At 28.8% G+C, this 20771-nt stretch overlaps 1 protein-coding gene across 4 annotated transcripts in view; it reads right to left on the reverse strand.

Annotated features, from left to right (window-relative positions):
* Positions 1-20771, reverse strand: part of LOC129746827 (uncharacterized) — a 183487-nt gene that overhangs the window by 55664 nt on the left and 107052 nt on the right. For 3 of the 4 annotated variants that reach the window (XM_055740718.1, XM_055740724.1, XM_055740734.1), the window contains one exon: positions 1588-2425. The exons of the other annotated variant lie outside the window; for it this stretch is intronic. In XM_055740718.1, the coding sequence (XP_055596693.1) occupies positions 1588-2316 (729 nt within the window). In that variant the 5' untranslated portion in view covers positions 2317-2425. The remainder of the gene's footprint in view (positions 1-1587; positions 2426-20771) is intronic. 4 annotated transcript variants of the gene reach the window in all.

The raw sequence follows: 20771 nt of genomic DNA on the forward strand, positions 1-20771 counted from the left end.
AAAGAATATGTCAAAAACACTGACTATATTTGACTATATTTATGTTAAAACTAAAACAACCAGAAATCAAACCGCGGGGTAGAATGCCAAAACTCTGGGACCGAAAGGGTGGTAAGAAATGAAACAATGATTATACGGAATGTAATAATTGAAACTTTAAATGTTTTATCACATGTTCATCTTATTTTTGTTAACTAACCATTCTTTGGCAAAAATCTTATTTTTGTAAACTAACCATTCTTTGACAAAAAATCATTTATTATTGCTAAACTCATTGAAAATTTCGCTTTTTATAATACACTTTTTATATCCTTATTGGTAAAACGCCTTCAAGTAGGCAATGAAAATTAAATTTTTAGACTGATATCGCGGCAAACATGACGGCAGATAATTTTTTCGAGTCGAACGTTGGTGTACCTTATTAACTCGAACGAGGATGAAATTTGTTATAGTTATGCATTGTAATCGTAAATTGGGAGTCAGCAAAAAAAATTATTCATTTTGTTTGAATATTCGTGTTTTCTCAAAAGTTAACAGCATTTAAAATTTCAGCGTAAAACAAGTGGTCTTGTAGGCATTCAGCCCCAATTTTAATATGATTGATTTTAGTTAAAATTTGTGGAAAGTTAATGAGAAATTTTATAAGATAAGTTAACCACCGTTAATTAAGTTTTGTAAATTATTTTTCGGCATATCGGTGAAATGTATATTCTTGGAGAAAGAATATCAGAAATGAAATTGATGAAGTTGCCCGTCCGGAGTATACGTGTTCACCACATGTAGACTTCGGACTAACCAGATTTCATTGTATAGGTTAAGGTAGTGCCACCTCTATCCCGGTAATACCTCTCCTAAATAATGAAATGTTGCGGGGTAAAGTATGGTGTACGTTAATAAGTTTTCCTCGCAAAAAAATGCTCTTTCGCTCTTTTCAACATCTGTAAATTTTCTTCTCACTTTTCTATCCATCTTCATCAATTTCATTTCTGATATTCTTTCTCCAAGAATATACATTTCACCGATATGCCGAAAAATAATTTACAAAAGTTAATAAGATATACCAAAATATTCATGGTCTTCCGAAAGTGCACACCAGTAGAAACACGATAAGCTGTAGTTTCAGGTAGCTGTAGTTAGGTTAGTGAATTTTTGAGAAATAATGGCATGGGCCATCTTACGGCAGCGGGGTATCAGTCACTTTACGGCTAATTTTAAACGGTTTTTATTTTATTGTTTACTTCAAACTTTTTTCAAAATTTATCCATTTTTGTCAAAATGTTTTGTTAAAGACCTTTTTCTCATTTTTCAAGTCATTTTATATTTATGAAGGAATTTTCATTCATCCAAGCTTTCTTATGTAAATCGTTGAGCTTAAATTTGATGTTAAAACTTTAAAAATTTCCTCGTGTACAAAAGTTGTTCTAAATCCCATTTTTTTTTTTTGTAAATTGCTATAAGCTTAACGTAGGCGGTTATCTTTTAGTCGGAGGTCACTTTTAAGGAAAATCAACGTGAAACAACCAAGGCCCAAGACAAACATGCCCATTTCAAGTATAATTTTCCATCATGCGAAAACATGTCTCTCACCTTTTCGCGTAGCTCTTTAACAATTCCCTCGGTCAGACCCTGTTGGCAGGCGTACATCAACGTGGTGCATCCTTCGGCGAGTCTCGGCTGGCCGGGTGAAACCGGAAGCAGCAGCAGCTCCCTACCGTGCCCTGGTTGGTTTGGGATTTGGTAGGGAGGTTTTGCGCTGCTGCCAGCACCAGAATAACCAGAATAACCGGTTGACTGTGGCGGTTGCTTTTTTGCACTTTTTGCACTTCGCTGGCCGTGAGCCGCTGACTTAGTGGATTTTTCCGGTCCCGTAACTTTGGCCTGGCCTGTTCCGGTGTTGGCTGGATGGGGAGTGCCTCGTCCTCCTGTTCCTGCTCCTTGGCCGCCGAGGACTGGTAGTTGAACGTGGTTCCGGGTTGAGGAAGCTTTCTGGATTGGAGATGCCGGGGGAGTGGGGGAAGGTGGCTCAACAGTCACAACGAGGATTTCTTGGTCACTGGTTTCCTTAAACTTGACCGTATGTTTGACGGCACCGGAGGACGTCGGCTTGTGTTTCTTTCTCACCGCAGTTCCGGCTATGGCAGGTGCCGGTAATGTGGCAACGTTTGATGACGCAGCTGATGTGACCGGCGGCTGAAGGAGGATCGAGGTTAGAGCCGGCGACTGAGGCTGGCGACCGTTCCGGGACTCATTCAAAGGTTGCAGCAGCTGGACATTGGACGACGATGACGAGACACGGGACTTACTCTTAGCTTCCATTTAGTTGACTGGTGGTGCTTACTTTTCATCTTCGGTGCGTTGCCGGATGTTTTCGGATTACAACACTCTTGAACACTTACTTTCGGAACTTGACGGCAAACGAACGACACTGAAGAAAATATACGAGAAAAATCGAAAGTCTTTAGCAATGGAGGTGAAGAATCGAACCTCTGATGTTGGCGAGTGAATTGGTATAGTTTTCTGTCCTCTCGTTGGAATTGCTTTGATGGACTGGAAGGAAACTCCTTGCATTATCGACATGTGTCAACCAATGATGAAATTGAAACAGTTAATTTTGGCCCACCACTGAACCCCGTATCGGTCGTCAGATTTTCCACGATTCAACATTGAACTTACACGAAATGAATTCTCTAGAGCAGATGTCGGCAACCTGCGATTCTTTTCAAGAGAAGCTCCTTTATTATTTATTTTAATATATGAAAATTGCTGACAAAACTGTGGTCTGCACAGGCGCGGACCTAAAGCTAACTCTTGGGGGGTGATTTAACAAATTTTTAAAAATCGACTTACAAAAAGTAGCATTGAAAACTAGTGAACAAATTTTCATTTGGAAAGAGTCTGAGGAAAGAAGTGTTGCAACTGCACTCATAGATCTCAATCAGATGTATTTTGAAAAATTTTAAAATTAGAGAAGAAATTCATACTTTTTGAATTTTTTTTTTTTCGATATCCTTTGACACAACATTAATTTGTGAATCTATAATTTACCATGTGAGAATCTGTGGTATTCACGAATGAAATCGAGAGCAAAATTTTGATATTGTGCTACCAAACTTGGCAAATTAAAGACAAATTTCGGTACCAAGACATAATAGCATTATTTGTTATAATTGTTTACCAAAGATCTTCTCGGATACCCATTCTTCGATATATGCATACAGTCAAATATAAAATTTTGAATTATAATTAGGATCGTTGGCATAAATTTTGGAGTATCAGAAACAAATTTTTGCATTGAACTTTCAATTCTTTATTGCAAAGATTCTCTTTCGATATTTTAAGACCGTTGACCAGAAATATTCCAAAAATGCGCATAATGAGTTTTCCATTTTGCATTTAAATTTCCGGATCTTAACACATACCTACTAAGTAAGTAGGTACTGTTTCATAGAGGCATGTAAATATCAATTTAAAAAATTGATTCTAAGGGTTGCAAAAATAGTGCAACTCGTATCACTGTCTGCAATTTGTTACAATAATTACTCTTGTTTGTTTTTTTTTAGTAATATAATATATGAAAAATTTTTAAATAGTTTTTTTTGTGATTTTTTAACCCCGATGGATTATTTTTATTCTTAGATTGTGTTCGAAAAACGTCGAAATAAGAAATATATTTAAAAAAAATAATGATACCTCAATGATGCTTAGTTTTGCTCAACTAAGAAATTTTCACTAAATAATGCGCACAGTATGCTGATAATGAGTCAATTCAGTTTTCAATTATTCAAAGTCTACGAAATAAAATCCGAAAAATATGCTTTGGAAAAAAAGACTGTTAATCTGCTACGGAATGCGCTAAAGTAAGAAACTATATGCTTACTTATAAATATTTCACATTTTTATTTTTCATATTTTTGTAAACTATCGCAGCTTCTATGCAATTACACCACTAGAAATGGTATTAAATTGGCTTTCTGAATCAGAATTTCTGATAATTATAATTTTTGAATTAATATACCCAAAATCTAATGCAAAGTTTTATTTAAGTGCAAGAAAATCTGTGGAATTACAAATTGACAAAAAATTCGAAAAACAGCTACCTCTGAAAAATCGCCTTAAATTCTTTGTTTCGTGTTTTAACATTCTACAAATGGTACAATTTTGCCGGTTTTCACGTCATTTTTTAACATTTTCCGTGGTCATGATTTAATAAAAAATCAAAATCTAAATATATACTTCAAAATAGTTTATGCTTTCTTGAATACTAACTGAAATTTTATTGGAGCATTCCGTAGCTGATCTACAGTCTTCTTTCCGAAGCTTGTATTTTTCTAATTTGTATTCTAAGAATTTGAGTTACGGAAAACTGAAGTTTTGTAAGTGAACATTTTCTGAGAAACATATTTGATTTCATAACGAGATTTTAAAACTACAACACTAATTTATGCTATCGTTTTGGTTCACTGATGGTTCATTTTGCCTACTGTTTGATATCGGTTTAGTCATTGAAGTCTGCTCAAGGCATTATTTCCAATTTATAAAAAGATTTTTAAGAAATAATTGAAATGAAGGATCAATTTATGATATTCAAGGCAACAATGTTCACATCTTGTAGAAAGCTTGCAGGAGCTGACTTTGAATTACTGGGGCGTTCTGAACCTTCAAGGCCAATATTTGAATATTTTTTCAATTCATTGAATAAATTTGTGCACTTTTTTGGAAAAAAAAACTGAAAAGTGTTACCAAAATATTGAAAATAATGAGTTTGAATAAATGATATTTTTTTTCGATAATTTAGGGCAATTTTAACTCCTAAGAAAAAGAAATATAAGTTTTCTTTTTTCATCTCTACAAAAATCTAAACGCCCTTTTGAGTCGTCTGAAAGAGTTTTATTCATTTTCTTGAATCTTCTGAAAAGTGATGAATTACAATTTTTGTTTTAAGCATTGTATTTCTGAATCTGCAAAATGTAGCCCAAATGAATGTAGCAAGATTTACAATCAGTACTTAGTTTTTTGTAGGAAAATTAGTTTCTAAGCCTTCAATGATTTATTTCAGTAAAATTGGTAAATTTTGAAATTTCCACGAGCCGCAGCACACAAACCAGGGGTGACAGATCAAATCTGAAGAATATATGAGGTCAAAATCCTTCAAATTTAGTTTTTAAAATATATGCACCTGAGTGCTGTTCTTTAATGTAGTTGATGTAACCTAAACTCGATGGTAACTCTCTTCAAAGAAACAAGAAGTTTCACCACAGAGAACAGACTAACAAGCTAGCCCACGAAACTTGTGTAAAAGTTCTAACGCCCTTTTAAAACTAATTTTTGTTTTTTGGCTGGGACACCAGATATCTCCAAACACACAAAACAAAACTGAGAAAAAATAACAAAATTTAAGTTAGTTTCAAAAAGGTCGTATGAGCTACTAGGCATGTTTCAAGAAAATCGCTGTTGGAATCTCGTAACACATTCATCATGTTCCATAAAAAATGTATCCATCAAATGTATCCTCTATTTTCCTCAAACTTGCATAAATTACTAAATTTTGAACAATGGGATGCAAATGTGATATGTCAATGAAACCCGCTTTAAGATGCCTAGAATCAGTACTGCTGGGTGACAATGATCCTCAAGAATGTTCTTATTTGACTAGGCATAGCCGATGCTTCCTCTGACTTCGATAAAAGTTGTCAGTTATTCTCTGCTGCAGTAGTAAAAAAATAAAAAAAATTAAATTTTTTCATGTTAAAAGTAACTCTAAGTGAATTTAACTAGCTATTAATTGAAGCCGTTCTTTTCACTGAGATATTGGTCAATTTATTCATGAGCTCATTCATATACGATTACGCCATTACTAAAATTGAGCGCTTTAAAAGTTGATTTGTAACTTTTGAACGGCACAACAGATGACACTGTTTATAGTCAATTTTTAACGTATTTTTCTGATGATAGCTTTTAAATTTTGTTTACACTTTTTTGATGATTTTTTGTTCGAGTTTGTACGTCTGTTCTCTGTGATTTCACTGAGATCATATATGTGTGTGTTCGTTTTTAATTTTTATTTTCGTTGAATAATTCAAAACAATATAAACGATATGATTGGTGTGAATATTGATACTCAGCCAATGAATTTCCAACTAAATAGCACTTTAATTTTAAGGTATTATTAATTTTCAAGTTTCAAAACTAATTTATCAATTATGGCTGTTCAAGAATTCAAAATCTGAGTTATGATAGGTACTTTAATCAAAATTCTGTTTCTATTTTTTTAAATTCAATGTTCCTTTTTAATCAGAACATATTTTTGACATATTATTTTTATTTTGATTTTGATTTCATGATTTTCCGTTGATTTGGAAAATATTTCAAACTTAGAATCATGATGAGCAACTACGATGAAAATTGACGATTTTTCTTTCGATTGGCTCAGAAAACGTACATACGAGCAATTGTTTGGTAGCGTTGATTTAGATTTTCGATCAGCGATAGCTATTGAAAATTCAGTCTAAGTCTTACCACAATTTTAGATTTATTCTTTTTAATAAAACATGATCTTACGTAGCGTAGAGAAGAAGAAATATAAACCCCGGAATATATGGAAAATTGACTGCAATTTAAATTACTTACCATAACGCCCATTTCAATAAGTTTGTTCGTTAAAAATTTCCACGGAGTAGAAAATTTTTAAAATTCAAAGGTATACCGACTAGTAAAAGTTCAAAAATTTTATTTAAATTCGAGCTATTTTGAAAATTTTGTAACGGTTTTTCCCTCTTGGGGGTGGGGTGATCTCACGATTTGCCGAGCGAGAGCGAAAAATTCGAGATGATATGAAAAAATATTAAATTTTTTTTTTCACTATTTTCGGAAGAAGTCAGATTTATGCAATACTATTATTGGCATACATTTTTTGCTCTATAAAACAATGAAAATTCAAAAACAACCTCAACAGATTGCCGACCCCTGCTTTGGGGAGAACTTTGGCCAACCAGCAGAGGACCAAAACCAGCGCACTCGACGAATCCGGTTTCGGTAATTAATTTGTCGGCGCTCCGGGTACCCTTTGGCGATGCCCTTGCGGTTTGTTTGCCAACCAATTGCCATTACATTTTAATGCACACTTAATTAAGCAGCCACCCATCCGGATAGGGTTTTTGTGTCTGGATGTGTGAATCAATTTGTCCCGGTATGCTAGGTATCGGTAACAGAAGTAATCGATAGAAAGTTGAATCAATCGGTCCGATTGGACAATTCCATTTTTTTTTCATCCCCTGAAGACTGTCTTCAAATTTCGCTTATCATTTGAAGAATTGCAAGATCAGCACTGTATAATCAACGCAGTTCATTATCCCAGATCTGTGGCCCAATTTCTTGCCCTTCAAAAAAAAAAACCAAGACCGAAAACCGTCCTTGTCGAAAACATTAACAATAATCCACAGCAATCATAATTACCCACAGCCATGGGGAAAAAAGTCGTCCATAAAAATCAGGAACCGTGCAAAGGAAAAGCCCCAGCAGCAGCAACAAAAAAAAAACAAATCTTGCAATTAATTGTGGGCTCATTTCGGGGTGCGAATGTCTTGCTTCGGTCGTTCAATTTTTACCGAATCATTGTTGAGGGGCTGCACGGCAGAAAACAAGCTTTCAAGTTATTATTACATCAGCCCGGGCCCCAGCTCGGGAAAATCATTTTCTTTGCTCGGATTTTCCCACTACACCCACCCAAAATCACTAGCCAGCTAGCTAGTCCGGGTGACGAGGGACACAAAAACAGTGCCCCCGGCTGCTGCTAAGAGATTTTTCTACGGTATTTGTGGGTTGTTGCTGGCTCAGGTTTTCCTTCCGTGAGCTTCAAAGAACAGAGCTTTAAAATGGATAAATAAGGTTACAATTAGGGTAAGGCGTGTGATAATTTTGCGGCAATACCGAAAGGTGCTATTGAATTGAAAATTGATGGCTGTTTGTTGGTCGCAAGTTTTGGAAGGGGGTTCGGATTCTCAGGATTATACGGTTTAAGACCCATCGTCGAGACCGAAACACCAGAGTCATCTGGAAGATTGCTCAGCATTTTATTGGGTGTTTGTGTTTTTCAAGGTTTCTAGGTATTATTCAGCAAGGCTTAGATCTTCCAAAAAAAAAATTTTAATGTTTAGCTTAAGGCTTGTACGTTGTTTTTATTTTCCGGGAAATTCTGAAGGTACTTTAAACGGTAAAAAAATACATTTTTATTAGTTTCTAAAGATTGTACCGAAAGATACAAAACTTTAAAGTTTAGTAAACCTACAACCCAACACTCGTTGAATGACCTGAAATATTGATTGTTAAGTTGTCAATCATTTAAAGATAAAGCTTAGTTCTTTTAGAAATGGGACACTTTCATTTGCTAATAGCTCGTTAACTAGTTATTGGATATTAAAAATTTTGACAGCATTTTGTTGCCTGTAAAAAGTACTATTCGACCTATTTTTTTCAAAATTTAAAATTTACTCGTTTTTGAGATATGTACGATGCAAGAGAAAAAGAAAAAAATAATTTTGCACAGTTTCCTTTAAAATTCGTCATTATCAAATTGATAGCTGACAAAACCGTTGATTATTCAAAGAATTACTGAGTTTTTGTGGTGGATAAGTATGCAAACACTGTCAATAATGTCCACAAAGTTCAAATCAAGTATTGGAGTGAAGCACATGATCGGCAACAACGGTTAAGGGTCATAAAGGAAGTCAAGTCTCATACCAGCCTTTTTAATTTTCAATAAACGAAAAACTAAGGGTAGATCGCTGAAATGTCCAAAACAATTTTCTCCGATAAGCTGAAAGTGTTGCCTAGTGATGACTCATTGAAACCCAACCTCAAACAACCATTTTTTGATAGTTCCAAAGCTCTTAAGCTGTTAAACCGGTACAAAAAAAAAACGTTAAAAAATGTGATCAAAAATAATCAAATTTGTTCATTTCGAAACAACTGTATATTCACTGAAATGCTTCCAGTTTCTTTTAAAAGAGAAGTATTGGACCGAAAAGTATCAGAAATTGAAGAAGGAAGGTGAAGCCACCTAAAATATAGATTTTACGAAGTATAAGTTGAAGAAACTGATCAATACCATGACTGAGAAAAGTGTGCGCCGGCCAATGGGAGATACCAAAAATAAAGTAGAAATTTCCTTAACAAAAAACAGTAAATATTTTTTTTCAAATTTTTTCATGAAAGATCATAACATTACCTTCATTTTCTTCATAGAAACTATTTCGTTTAAACGAATAGTTTTTGAGATACAGGCATTCGTAACTGTCCCATTTCTAAAAGAACTAAGCTTTACATTTCCTTCCAACACCTATCAATCTCACTTAACAATCTCGATTGGTTTCTCCAACATTCAGCGTCAGAAGTTATACTGGTTGAACGTTCGATTCCAACAATTCCCAAGCCCCCATTGGTCAATAAATCAACCTCGCTCTTACTTTAAATCGTCTCAACCAGCACCCTTCAATTAATGAAGCAAGGATCCAAAAGATTGTAACCCACGTGATAAATCCTCATTCACCCCAAGCAGCACAGCGAACGAAAAAGAGACCTACACCTGACCTTATGGCAGCTCGTGAATCGTTCAGTGAGAATGGAATGGATTCTCATGGCCCTCCCTCACAGCATCATCGAGAAAACGATCGCCTGAAGATTCCCGGGCACGAGAAGAGCGTTTACCGAGCGCAGATAACGATGATAAATTAAAACGGGTCTACCTAATCGACTGTGAGGTTTGTGGCTTCTGCTATCGGAAAACGCATTTCCCACTTCCGGTTGGTCCCCCCACCCCACCCACAATTCACCCAAGAGAAAAACCCGGCCATTCCCAGTAGATACAGCAGAGACCGTAGAGTAGAGTTCGAAATCGAACTCGAAATGGGCATGTCTGGGGCTTTGTTGGGTCGAATTCGGATTCGGTTCAGCCTTTGCCACGTACCGACTGCCAGTTTTAAAGCCACACACGTTCCAATTGCCAAACACACATCTCCTGGCGAATTGCGTCTGCTTCGTCGTTTGCATCTTTCTCTTTCCCCCTGCCTCTCAATCACCATTTTCTCGAATGAATAAAGATGAGATAGTTTAATTAACGATCAGTTCTTGCCTTCGATTGTGCTCTGAAATGGCATTTTCGGTTTTTGGCTTTTTGCAGATCCTTCCGGTTTTAGTCAGATGATTCATTTAATGGAATTTTAAAACGTTTTCGTCCAATTTAAAGGAAACCAAGTGCCGATCGATACTTTAGAATTCGAAAAGCCAACAGATAATACAACAACTAAGTATGAGTAACAACCATTGGAATAGTAACATTCATTCCAAAATCCTGAAGTATAAATTTTCTTAAGAAACCGATGAATTTTGCATTAAGATTTGCAGCAACAACCAATTCTTTTCAACTTTGTCTGAAATTATTGAAAAGTCAGGAAAAAAGACGAAAATGTTCAAACAAATATATGACTAAACTGACAAAAATGACAAAAATGACAAAAATGACAAAAATGACAAAAATGACAAAAATGACAAAAATGACAAAAATGACAAAAATGACAAAAATGACAAAAATGACAAAAATGACAAAAATGACAAAAATGACAAAAAATACAAAAATGACAAAAATGACAAAAATGACAAAAATGACAAAAATGACAAAAATGACAAAAATGACAAAAATGACAAAAATGACAAAAATGACAAAAATGACAAAAATGACAAAAATGACAAAAATGACAAAAATGACAAAAATGACAAAAATGACAAAAATGACAAAAATGACAAAAATGACAAAAATGACAAAAATGACAAAAATGACAAAAATGACAAAAATGACAAAAATGACAAAAATGACAAAAATGACAAAAATGACAAAAATGACAAAAATGACAAAAATGACAAAAATGACAAAAATGACAAAAATGACAAAAATGACAAAAATGACAAAAATGACAAAAATGACAAAAATGACAAAAATGACAAAAATGACAAAAATGACAAAAATGACAAAAATGACAAAAATGACAAAAATGACAAAAATGACAAAAATGACAAAAATGACAAAAATGACAAAAATGACAAAAATGACAAAAATGACAAAAATGACAAAAATGACAAAAATGACAAAAATGACAAAAATGACAAAAATGACAAAAATGACAAAAATGACAAAAATGACAAAAATGACAAAAATGACAAAAATGACAAAAATGACAAAAATGACAAAAATGACAAAAATGACAAAAATGACAAAAATGACAAAAATGACAAAAATGACAAAAATGACAAAAATGACAAAAATGACAAAAATGACAAAAATGACAAAAATGACAAAAATGACAAAAATGACAAAAATGACAAAAATGACAAAAATGACAAAAATGACAAAAATGACAAAAATGACAAAAATGACAAAAATGACAAAAATGACAAAAATGACAAAAATGACAAAAATGACAAAAATGACAAAAATGACAAAAATGACAAAAATGACAAAAATGACAAAAATGACAAAAATGACAAAAATGACAAAAATGACAAAAATGACAAAAATGACAAAAATGACAAAAATGACAAAAATGACAAAAATGACAAAAATGACAAAAATGACAAAAATGACAAAAATGACAAAAATGACAAAAATGACAAAAATGACAAAAATGACAAAAATGACAAAAATGACAAAAATGACAAAAATGACAAAAATGACAAAAATGACAAAAATGACAAAAATGACAAAAATGACAAAAATGACAAAAATGACAAAAATGACAAAAATGACAAAAATGACAAAAATGACAAAAATGACAAAAATGACAAAAATGACAAAAATGACAAAAATGACAAAAATGACAAAAATGACAAAAATGACAAAAATGACAAAAATGACAAAAATGACAAAAATGACAAAAATGACAAAAATGACAAAAATGACAAAAATGACAAAAATGACAAAAATGACAAAAATGACAAAAATGACAAAAATGACAAAAATGACAAAAATGACAAAAATGACAAAAATGACAAAAATGACAAAAATGACAAAAATGACAAAAATGACAAAAATGACAAAAATGACAAAAATGACAAAAATGACAAAAATGACAAAAATGACAAAAATGACAAAAATGACAAAAATGACAAAAATGACAAAAATGACAAAAATGACAAAAATGACAAAAATGACAAAAATGACAAAAATGACAAAAATGACAAAAATGACAAAAATGACAAAAATGACAAAAATGACAAAAATGACAAAAATGACAAAAATGACAAAAATGACAAAAATGACAAAAATGACAAAAATGACAAAAATGACAAAAATGACAAAAATGACAAAAATGACAAAAATGACAAAAATGACAAAAATGACAAAAATGACAAAAATGACAAAAATGACAAAAATGACAAAAATGACAAAAATGACAAAAATGACAAAAATGACAAAAATGACAAAAATGACAAAAATGACAAAAATGACAAAAATGACAAAAATGACAAAAATGACAAAAATGACAAAAATGACAAAAATGACAAAAATGACAAAAATGACAAAAATGACAAAAATGACAAAAATGACAAAAATGACAAAAATGACAAAAATGACAAAAATGACAAAAATGACAAAAATGACAAAAATGACAAAAATGACAAAAATGACAAAAATGACAAAAATGACAAAAATGACAAAAATGACAAAAATGACAAAAATGACAAAAATGACAAAAATGACAAAAATGACAAAAATGACAAAAATGACAAAAATGACAAAAATGACAAAAATGACAAAAATGACAAAAATGACAAAAATGACAAAAATGACAAAAATGACAAAAATGACAAAAATGACAAAAATGACAAAAATGACAAAAATGACAAAAATGACAAAAATGACAAAAATGACAAAAATGACAAAAATGACAAAAATGACAAAAATGACAAAAATGACAAAAATGACAAAAATGACAAAAATGACAAAAATGACAAAAATGACAAAAATGACAAAAATGACAAAAATGACAAAAATGACAAAAATGACAAAAATGACAAAAATGACAAAAATGACAAAAATGACAAAAATGACAAAAATGACAAAAATGACAAAAATGACAAAAATGACAAAAATGACAAAAATGACAAAAATGACAAAAATGACAAAAATGACAAAAATGACAAAAATGACAAAAATGACAAAAATGACAAAAATGACAAAAATGACAAAAATGACAAAAATGACAAAAATGACAAAAATGACAAAAATGACAAAAATGACAAAAATGACAAAAATGACAAAAATGACAAAAATGACAAAAATGACAAAAATGACAAAAATGACAAAAATGACAAAAATGACAAAAATGACAAAAATGACAAAAATGACAAAAATGACAAAAATGACAAAAATGACAAAAATGACAAAAATGACAAAAATGACAAAAATGACAAAAATGACAAAAATGACAAAAATGACAAAAATGACAAAAATGACAAAAATGACAAAAATGACAAAAATGACAAAAATGACAAAAATGACAAAAATGACAAAAATGACAAAAATGACAAAAATGACAAAAATGACAAAAATGACAAAAATGACAAAAATGACAAAAATGACAAAAATGACAAAAATGACAAAAATGACAAAAATGACAAAAATGACAAAAATGACAAAAATGACAAAAATGACAAAAATGACAAAAATGACAAAAATGACAAAAATGACAAAAATGACAAAAATGACAAAAATGACAAAAATGACAAAAATGACAAAAATGACAAAAATGACAAAAATGACAAAAATGACAAAAATGACAAAAATGACAAAAATGACAAAAATGACAAAAATGACAAAAATGACAAAAATGACAAAAATGACAAAAATGACAAAAATGACAAAAATGACAAAAATGACAAAAATGACAAAAATGACAAAAATGACAAAAATGACAAAAATGACAAAAATGACAAAAATGACAAAAATGACAAAAATGACAAAAATGACAAAAATGACAAAAATGACAAAAATGACAAAAATGACAAAAATGACAAAAATGACAAAAATGACAAAAATGACAAAAATGACAAAAATGACAAAAATGACAAAAATGACAAAAATGACAAAAATGACAAAAATGACAAAAATGACAAAAATGACAAAAATGACAAAAATGACAAAAATGACAAAAATGACAAAAATGACAAAAATGACAAAAATGACAAAAATGACAAAAATGACAAAAATGACAAAAATGACAAAAATGACAAAAATGACAAAAATGACAAAAATGACAAATAAAAATGACAAAAATGACAAAAATGACAAAAATGACAAAAATGACAAAAATGACAAAAATGACAAAAATGACAAAAATGACAAAAATGACAAAAATGACAAAAATGACAAAAATGACAAAAATGACAAAAATGACAAAAATGACAAAAATGACAAAAATGACAAAAATGACAAAAATGACAAAAATGACAAAATGACAAAAATGACAAAAATGACAAAAATGACAAAAAATGACAAAAATGACAAAAATGACAAAAATGACAAAATGACAAAAATGACAAAAATGACAAAAATGACAAAAATGACAAAAATGACAAAAATGACAAAAATGACAAAAATGACAAAAATGACAAAAATGACAAAAATGACAAAAATGACAAAAATGACAAAAATGACAAAAATGACAAAAATGACAAAAATGACAAAAATGACAAAAATGACAAAAATGACAAAAATGACAAAAATGACAAAAATGACAAAAATGACAAAAATGACAAAAATGACAAAAATGACAAAAATGACAAAAATGACAAAAATGACAAAAATGACAAAAATGACAAAAATGACAAAAATGACAAAAATGACAAAAATGACAAAAATGACAAAAATGACAAAAATGACAAAAATGACAAAAATGACAAAAATGACAAAAATGACAAAAATGACAAAAATGACAAAAATGACAAAAATGACAAAAATGACAAAAATGACAAAAATGACAAAAATGACAAAAATGACAAAAATGACAAAAATGACAAAAATGACAAAAATGACAAAAATGACAAAAATGACAAAAATGACAAAAATGACAAAAATGACAAAAATGACAAAAATGACAAAAATGACAAAAATGACAAAAATGACAAAAATGACAAAAATGACAAAAATGACAAAAATGACAAAAATGACAAAAATGACAAAAATGACAAAAATGACAAAAATGACAAAAATGACAAAAATGACAAAAATGACAAAAATGACAAAAATGACAAAAATGACAAAAATGACAAAAATGACAAAAATGACAAAAATGACAAAAATGACAAAAATGACAAAAATGACAAAAATGACAAAAATGACAAAAATGACAAAAATGACAAAAATGACAAAAATGACAAAAATGACAAAAATGACAAAAATGACAAAAATGACAAAAATGACAAAAATGACAAAAATGACAAAAATGACAAAAATGACAAAAATGACAAAAATGACAAAAATGACAAAAATGACAAAAATGACAAAAATGACAAAAATGACAAAAATGACAAAAATGACAAAAATGACAAAAATGACAAAAATGACAAAAATGACAAAAATGACAAAAATGACAAAAATGACAAAAATGACAAAAATGACAAAAATGACAAAAATGACAAAAATGACAAAAATGACAAAAATGACAAAAATGACAAAAATGACAAAAATGACAAAAATGACAAAAATGACAAAAATGACAAAAATGACAAAAATGACAAAAATGACAAAAATGACAAAAATGACAAAAATGACAAAAATGACAAAAATGACAAAAATGACAAAAATGACAAAAATGACAAAAATGACAAAAATGACAAAAATGACAAAAATGACAAAAATGACAAAAATGACAAAAATGACAAAAATGACAAAAATGACAAAAATGACAAAAATGACAAAAATGACAAAAATGACAAAAATGACAAAAATGACAAAAATGACAAAAATGACAAAAATGACAAAAATGACAAAAATGACAAAAATGACAAAAATGACAAAAATGACAAAAATGACAAAAATGACAAAAATGACAAAAATGACAAAAATGACAAAAATGACAAAAATGACAAAAATGACAAAAATGACAAAAATGACAAAAATGACAAAAATGACAAAAATGACAAAAATGACAAAAATGACAAAAATGACAAAAATGACAAAAATGACAAAAATGACAAAAATGACAAAAATGACAAAAATGACAAAAATGACAAAAATGACAAAAATGACAAAAATGACAAAAATGACAAAAATGACAAAAATGACAAAAATGACAAAAATGACAAAAATGACAAAAATGACAAAAATGACAAAAATGACAAAAATGACAAAAATGACAAAAATGACAAAAATGACAAAAATGACAAAAATGACAAAAATGACAAAAATGACAAAAATGACAAAAATGACAAAAATGACAAAAATGACAAAAATGACAAAAATGACAAAAATGACAAAAATGACAAAAATGACAAAAATGACAAAAATGACAAAAATGACAAAAATGACAAAAATGACAAAAATGACAAAAATGACAAAAATGACAAAAATGACAAAAATGACAAAAATGACAAAAATGACAAAAATGACAAAAATGACAAAAATGACAAAAATGACAAAAATGACAAAAATGACAAAAATGACAAAAATGACAAAAATGACAAAAATGACAAAAATGACAAAAATGACAAAAATGACAAAAATGACAAAAATGACAAAAATGACAAAAATGACAAAAATGACAAAAATGACAAAAATGACAAAAATGACAAAAATGACAAAAATGACAAAAATGACAAAAATGACAAAAATGACAAAAATGACAAAAATGACAAAAATGACAAAAATGACAAAAATGACAAAAATGACAAAAATGACAAAAATGACAAAAATGACAAAAATGACAAAAATGACAAAAATGACAAAAATGACAAAAATGACAAAAATGACAAAAATGACAAAAATGACAAAAATGACAAAAATGACAAAAATGACAAAAATGACAAAAATGACAAAAATGACAAAAATGACAAAAATGACAAAAATGACAAAAATGACAAAAATGACAAAAATGACAAAAATGACAAAAATGACAAAAATGACAAAAATGACAAAAATGACAAAAATGACAAAAATGACAAAAATGACAAAAATGACAAAAATGACAAAAATGACAAAAATGACAAAAATGACAAAAATGACAAAAATGACAAAAATGACAAAAATGACAAAAATGACAAAAATGACAAAAATGACAAAAATGACAAAAATGACAAAAATGACAAAAATGACAAAAATGACAAAAATGACAAAAATGACAAAAATGACAAAAATGACAAAAATGACAAAAATGACAAAAATGACAAAAATGACAAAAATGACAAAAATGACAAAAATGACAAAAATGACAAAAATGACAAAAATGACAAAAATGACAAAAATGACAAAAATGACAAAAATGACAAAAATGACAAAAATGACAAAAATGACAAAAATGACAAAAATGACAAAAATGACAAAAATGACAAAAATGACAAAAATGACAAAAATGACAAAAATGACAAAAATGACAAAAATGACAAAAATGACAAAAATGACAAAAATGACAAAAATGACAAAAATGACAAAAATGACAAAAATGACAAAAATGACAAAAATGACAAAAATGACAAAAATGACAAAAATGACAAAAATGACAAAAATGACAAAAATGACAAAAATGACAAAAATGACAAAAATGACAAAAATGACAAAAATGACAAAAATGACAAAAATGACAAAAATGACAAAAATGACAAAAATGACAAAAATGACAAAAATGACAAAAATGACAAAAATGACAAAAATGACAAAAATGACAAAAATGACAAAAATGACAAAAATGACAAAAATGACAAAAATGACAAAAATGACAAAAATGACAAAAATGACAAAAATGACAAAAATGACAAAAATGACAAAAATGACAAAAATGACAAAAATGACAAAAATGACAAAAATGACAAAAATGACAAAAATGACAAAAATGACAAAAATGACAAAAATGACAAAAATGACAAAAATGACAAAAATGACAAAAATGACAAAAATGACAAAAATGACAAAAATGACAAAAATGACAAAAATGACAAAAATGACAAAAATGACAAAAATGACAAAAATGACAAAAATGACAAAAATGACAAAAATGACAAAAATGACAAAAATGACAAAAATGACAAAAATGACAAAAATGACAAAAATGACAAAAATGACAAAAATGACAAAAATGACAAAAATGACAAAAATGACAAAAATGACAAAAATGACAAAAATGACAAAAATGACAAAAATGACAAAAATGACAAAAATGACAAAAATGACAAAAATGACAAAAATGACAAAAATGACAAAAATGACAAAAATGACAAAAATGACAAAAATGACAAAAATGACAAAAATGACAAAAATGACAAAAATGACAAAAATGACAAAAATGACAAAAATGACAAAAATGACAAAAATGACAAAAATGACAAAAATGACAAAAATGACAAAAATGACAAAAATGACAAAAATGACAAAAATGACAAAAATGACAAAAATGACAAAAATGACAAAAATGACAAAAATGACAAAAATGACAAAAATGACAAAAATGACAAAAATGACAAAAATGACAAAAATGACAAAAATGACAAAAATGACAAAAATGACAAAAATGACAAAAATGACAAAAATGACAAAAATGACAAAAATGACAAAAATGACAAAAATGACAAAAATGACAAAAATGACAAAAATGACAAAAATGACAAAAATGACAAAAATGACAAAAATGACAAAAATGACAAAAATGACAAAAATGACAAAAATGACAAAAATGACAAAAATGACAAAAATGACAAAAATGACAAAAATGACAAAAATGACAAAAATGACAAAAATGACAAAAATGACAAAAATGACAAAAATGACAAAAATGACAAAAATGACAAAAATGACAAAAATGACAAAAATGACAAAAATGACAAAAATGACAAAAATGACAAAAATGACAAAAATGACAAAAATGACAAAAATGACAAAAATGACAAAAATGACAAAAATGACAAAAATGACAAAAATGACAAAAATGACAAAAATGACAAAAATGACAAAAATGACAAAAATGACAAAAATGACAAAAATGACAAAAATGACAAAAATGACAAAAATGACAAAAATGACAAAAATGACAAAAATGACAAAAATGACAAAAATGACAAAAATGACAAAAATGACAAAAATGACAAAAATGACAAAAATGACAAAAATGACAAAAATGACAAAAATGACAAAAATGACAAAAATGACAAAAATGACAAAAATGACAAAAATGACAAAAATGACAAAAATGACAAAAATGACAAAAATGACAAAAATGACAAAAATGACAAAAATGACAAAAATGACAAAAATGACAAAAATGACAAAAATGACAAAAATGACAAAAATGACAAAAATGACAAAAATGACAAAAATGACAAAAATGACAAAAATGACAAAAATGACAAAAATGACAAAAATGACAAAAATGACAAAAATGACAAAAATGACAAAAATGACAAAAATGACAAAAATGACAAAAATGACAAAAATGACAAAAATGACAAAAATGACAAAAATGACAAAAATGACAAAAATGACAAAAATGACAAAAATGACAAAAATGACAAAAATGACAAAAATGACAAAAATGACAAAAATGACAAAAATGACAAAAATGACAAAAATGACAAAAATGACAAAAATGACAAAAATGACAAAAATGACAAAAATGACAAAAATGACAAAAATGACAAAAATGACAAAAATGACAAAAATGACAAAAATGACAAAAATGACAAAAATGACAAAAATGACAAAAATGACAAAAATGACAAAAATGACAAAAATGACAAAAATGACAAAAATGACAAAAATGACAAAAATGACAAAAATGACAAAAATGACAAAAATGACAAAAATGACAAAAATGACAAAAATGACAAAAATGACAAAAATGACAAAAATGACAAAAATGACAAAAATGACAAAAATGACAAAAATGACAAAAATGACAAAAATGACAAAAATGACAAAAATGACAAAAATGACAAAAATGACAAAAATGACAAAAATGACAAAAATGACAAAAATGACAAAAATGACAAAAATGACAAAAATGACAAAAATGACAAAAATGACAAAAATGACAAAAATGACAAAAATGACAAAAATGACAAAAATGACAAAAATGACAAAAATGACAAAAATGACAAAAATGACAAAAATGACAAAAATGACAAAAATGACAAAAATGACAAAAATGACAAAAATGACAAAAATGACAAAAATGACAAAAATGACAAAAATGACAAAAATGACAAAAATGACAAAAATGACAAAAATGACAAAAATGACAAAAATGACAAAAATGACAAAAATGACAAAAATGACAAAAATGACAAAAATGACAAAAATGACAAAAATGACAAAAATGACAAAAATGACAAAAATGACAAAAATGACAAAAATGACAAAAATGACAAAAATGACAAAAATGACAAAAATGACAAAAATGACAAAAATGACAAAAATGACAAAAATGACAAAAATGACAAAAATGACAAAAATGACAAAAATGACAAAAATGACAAAAATGACAAAAATGACAAAAATGACAAAAATGACAAAAATGACA

The sequence above is a fragment of the Uranotaenia lowii genome, chromosome 1, assembly GCF_029784155.1.
Source record: "Uranotaenia lowii strain MFRU-FL chromosome 1, ASM2978415v1, whole genome shotgun sequence".
Taxonomy (NCBI): Eukaryota; Metazoa; Arthropoda; class Insecta; order Diptera; family Culicidae; genus Uranotaenia; species Uranotaenia lowii.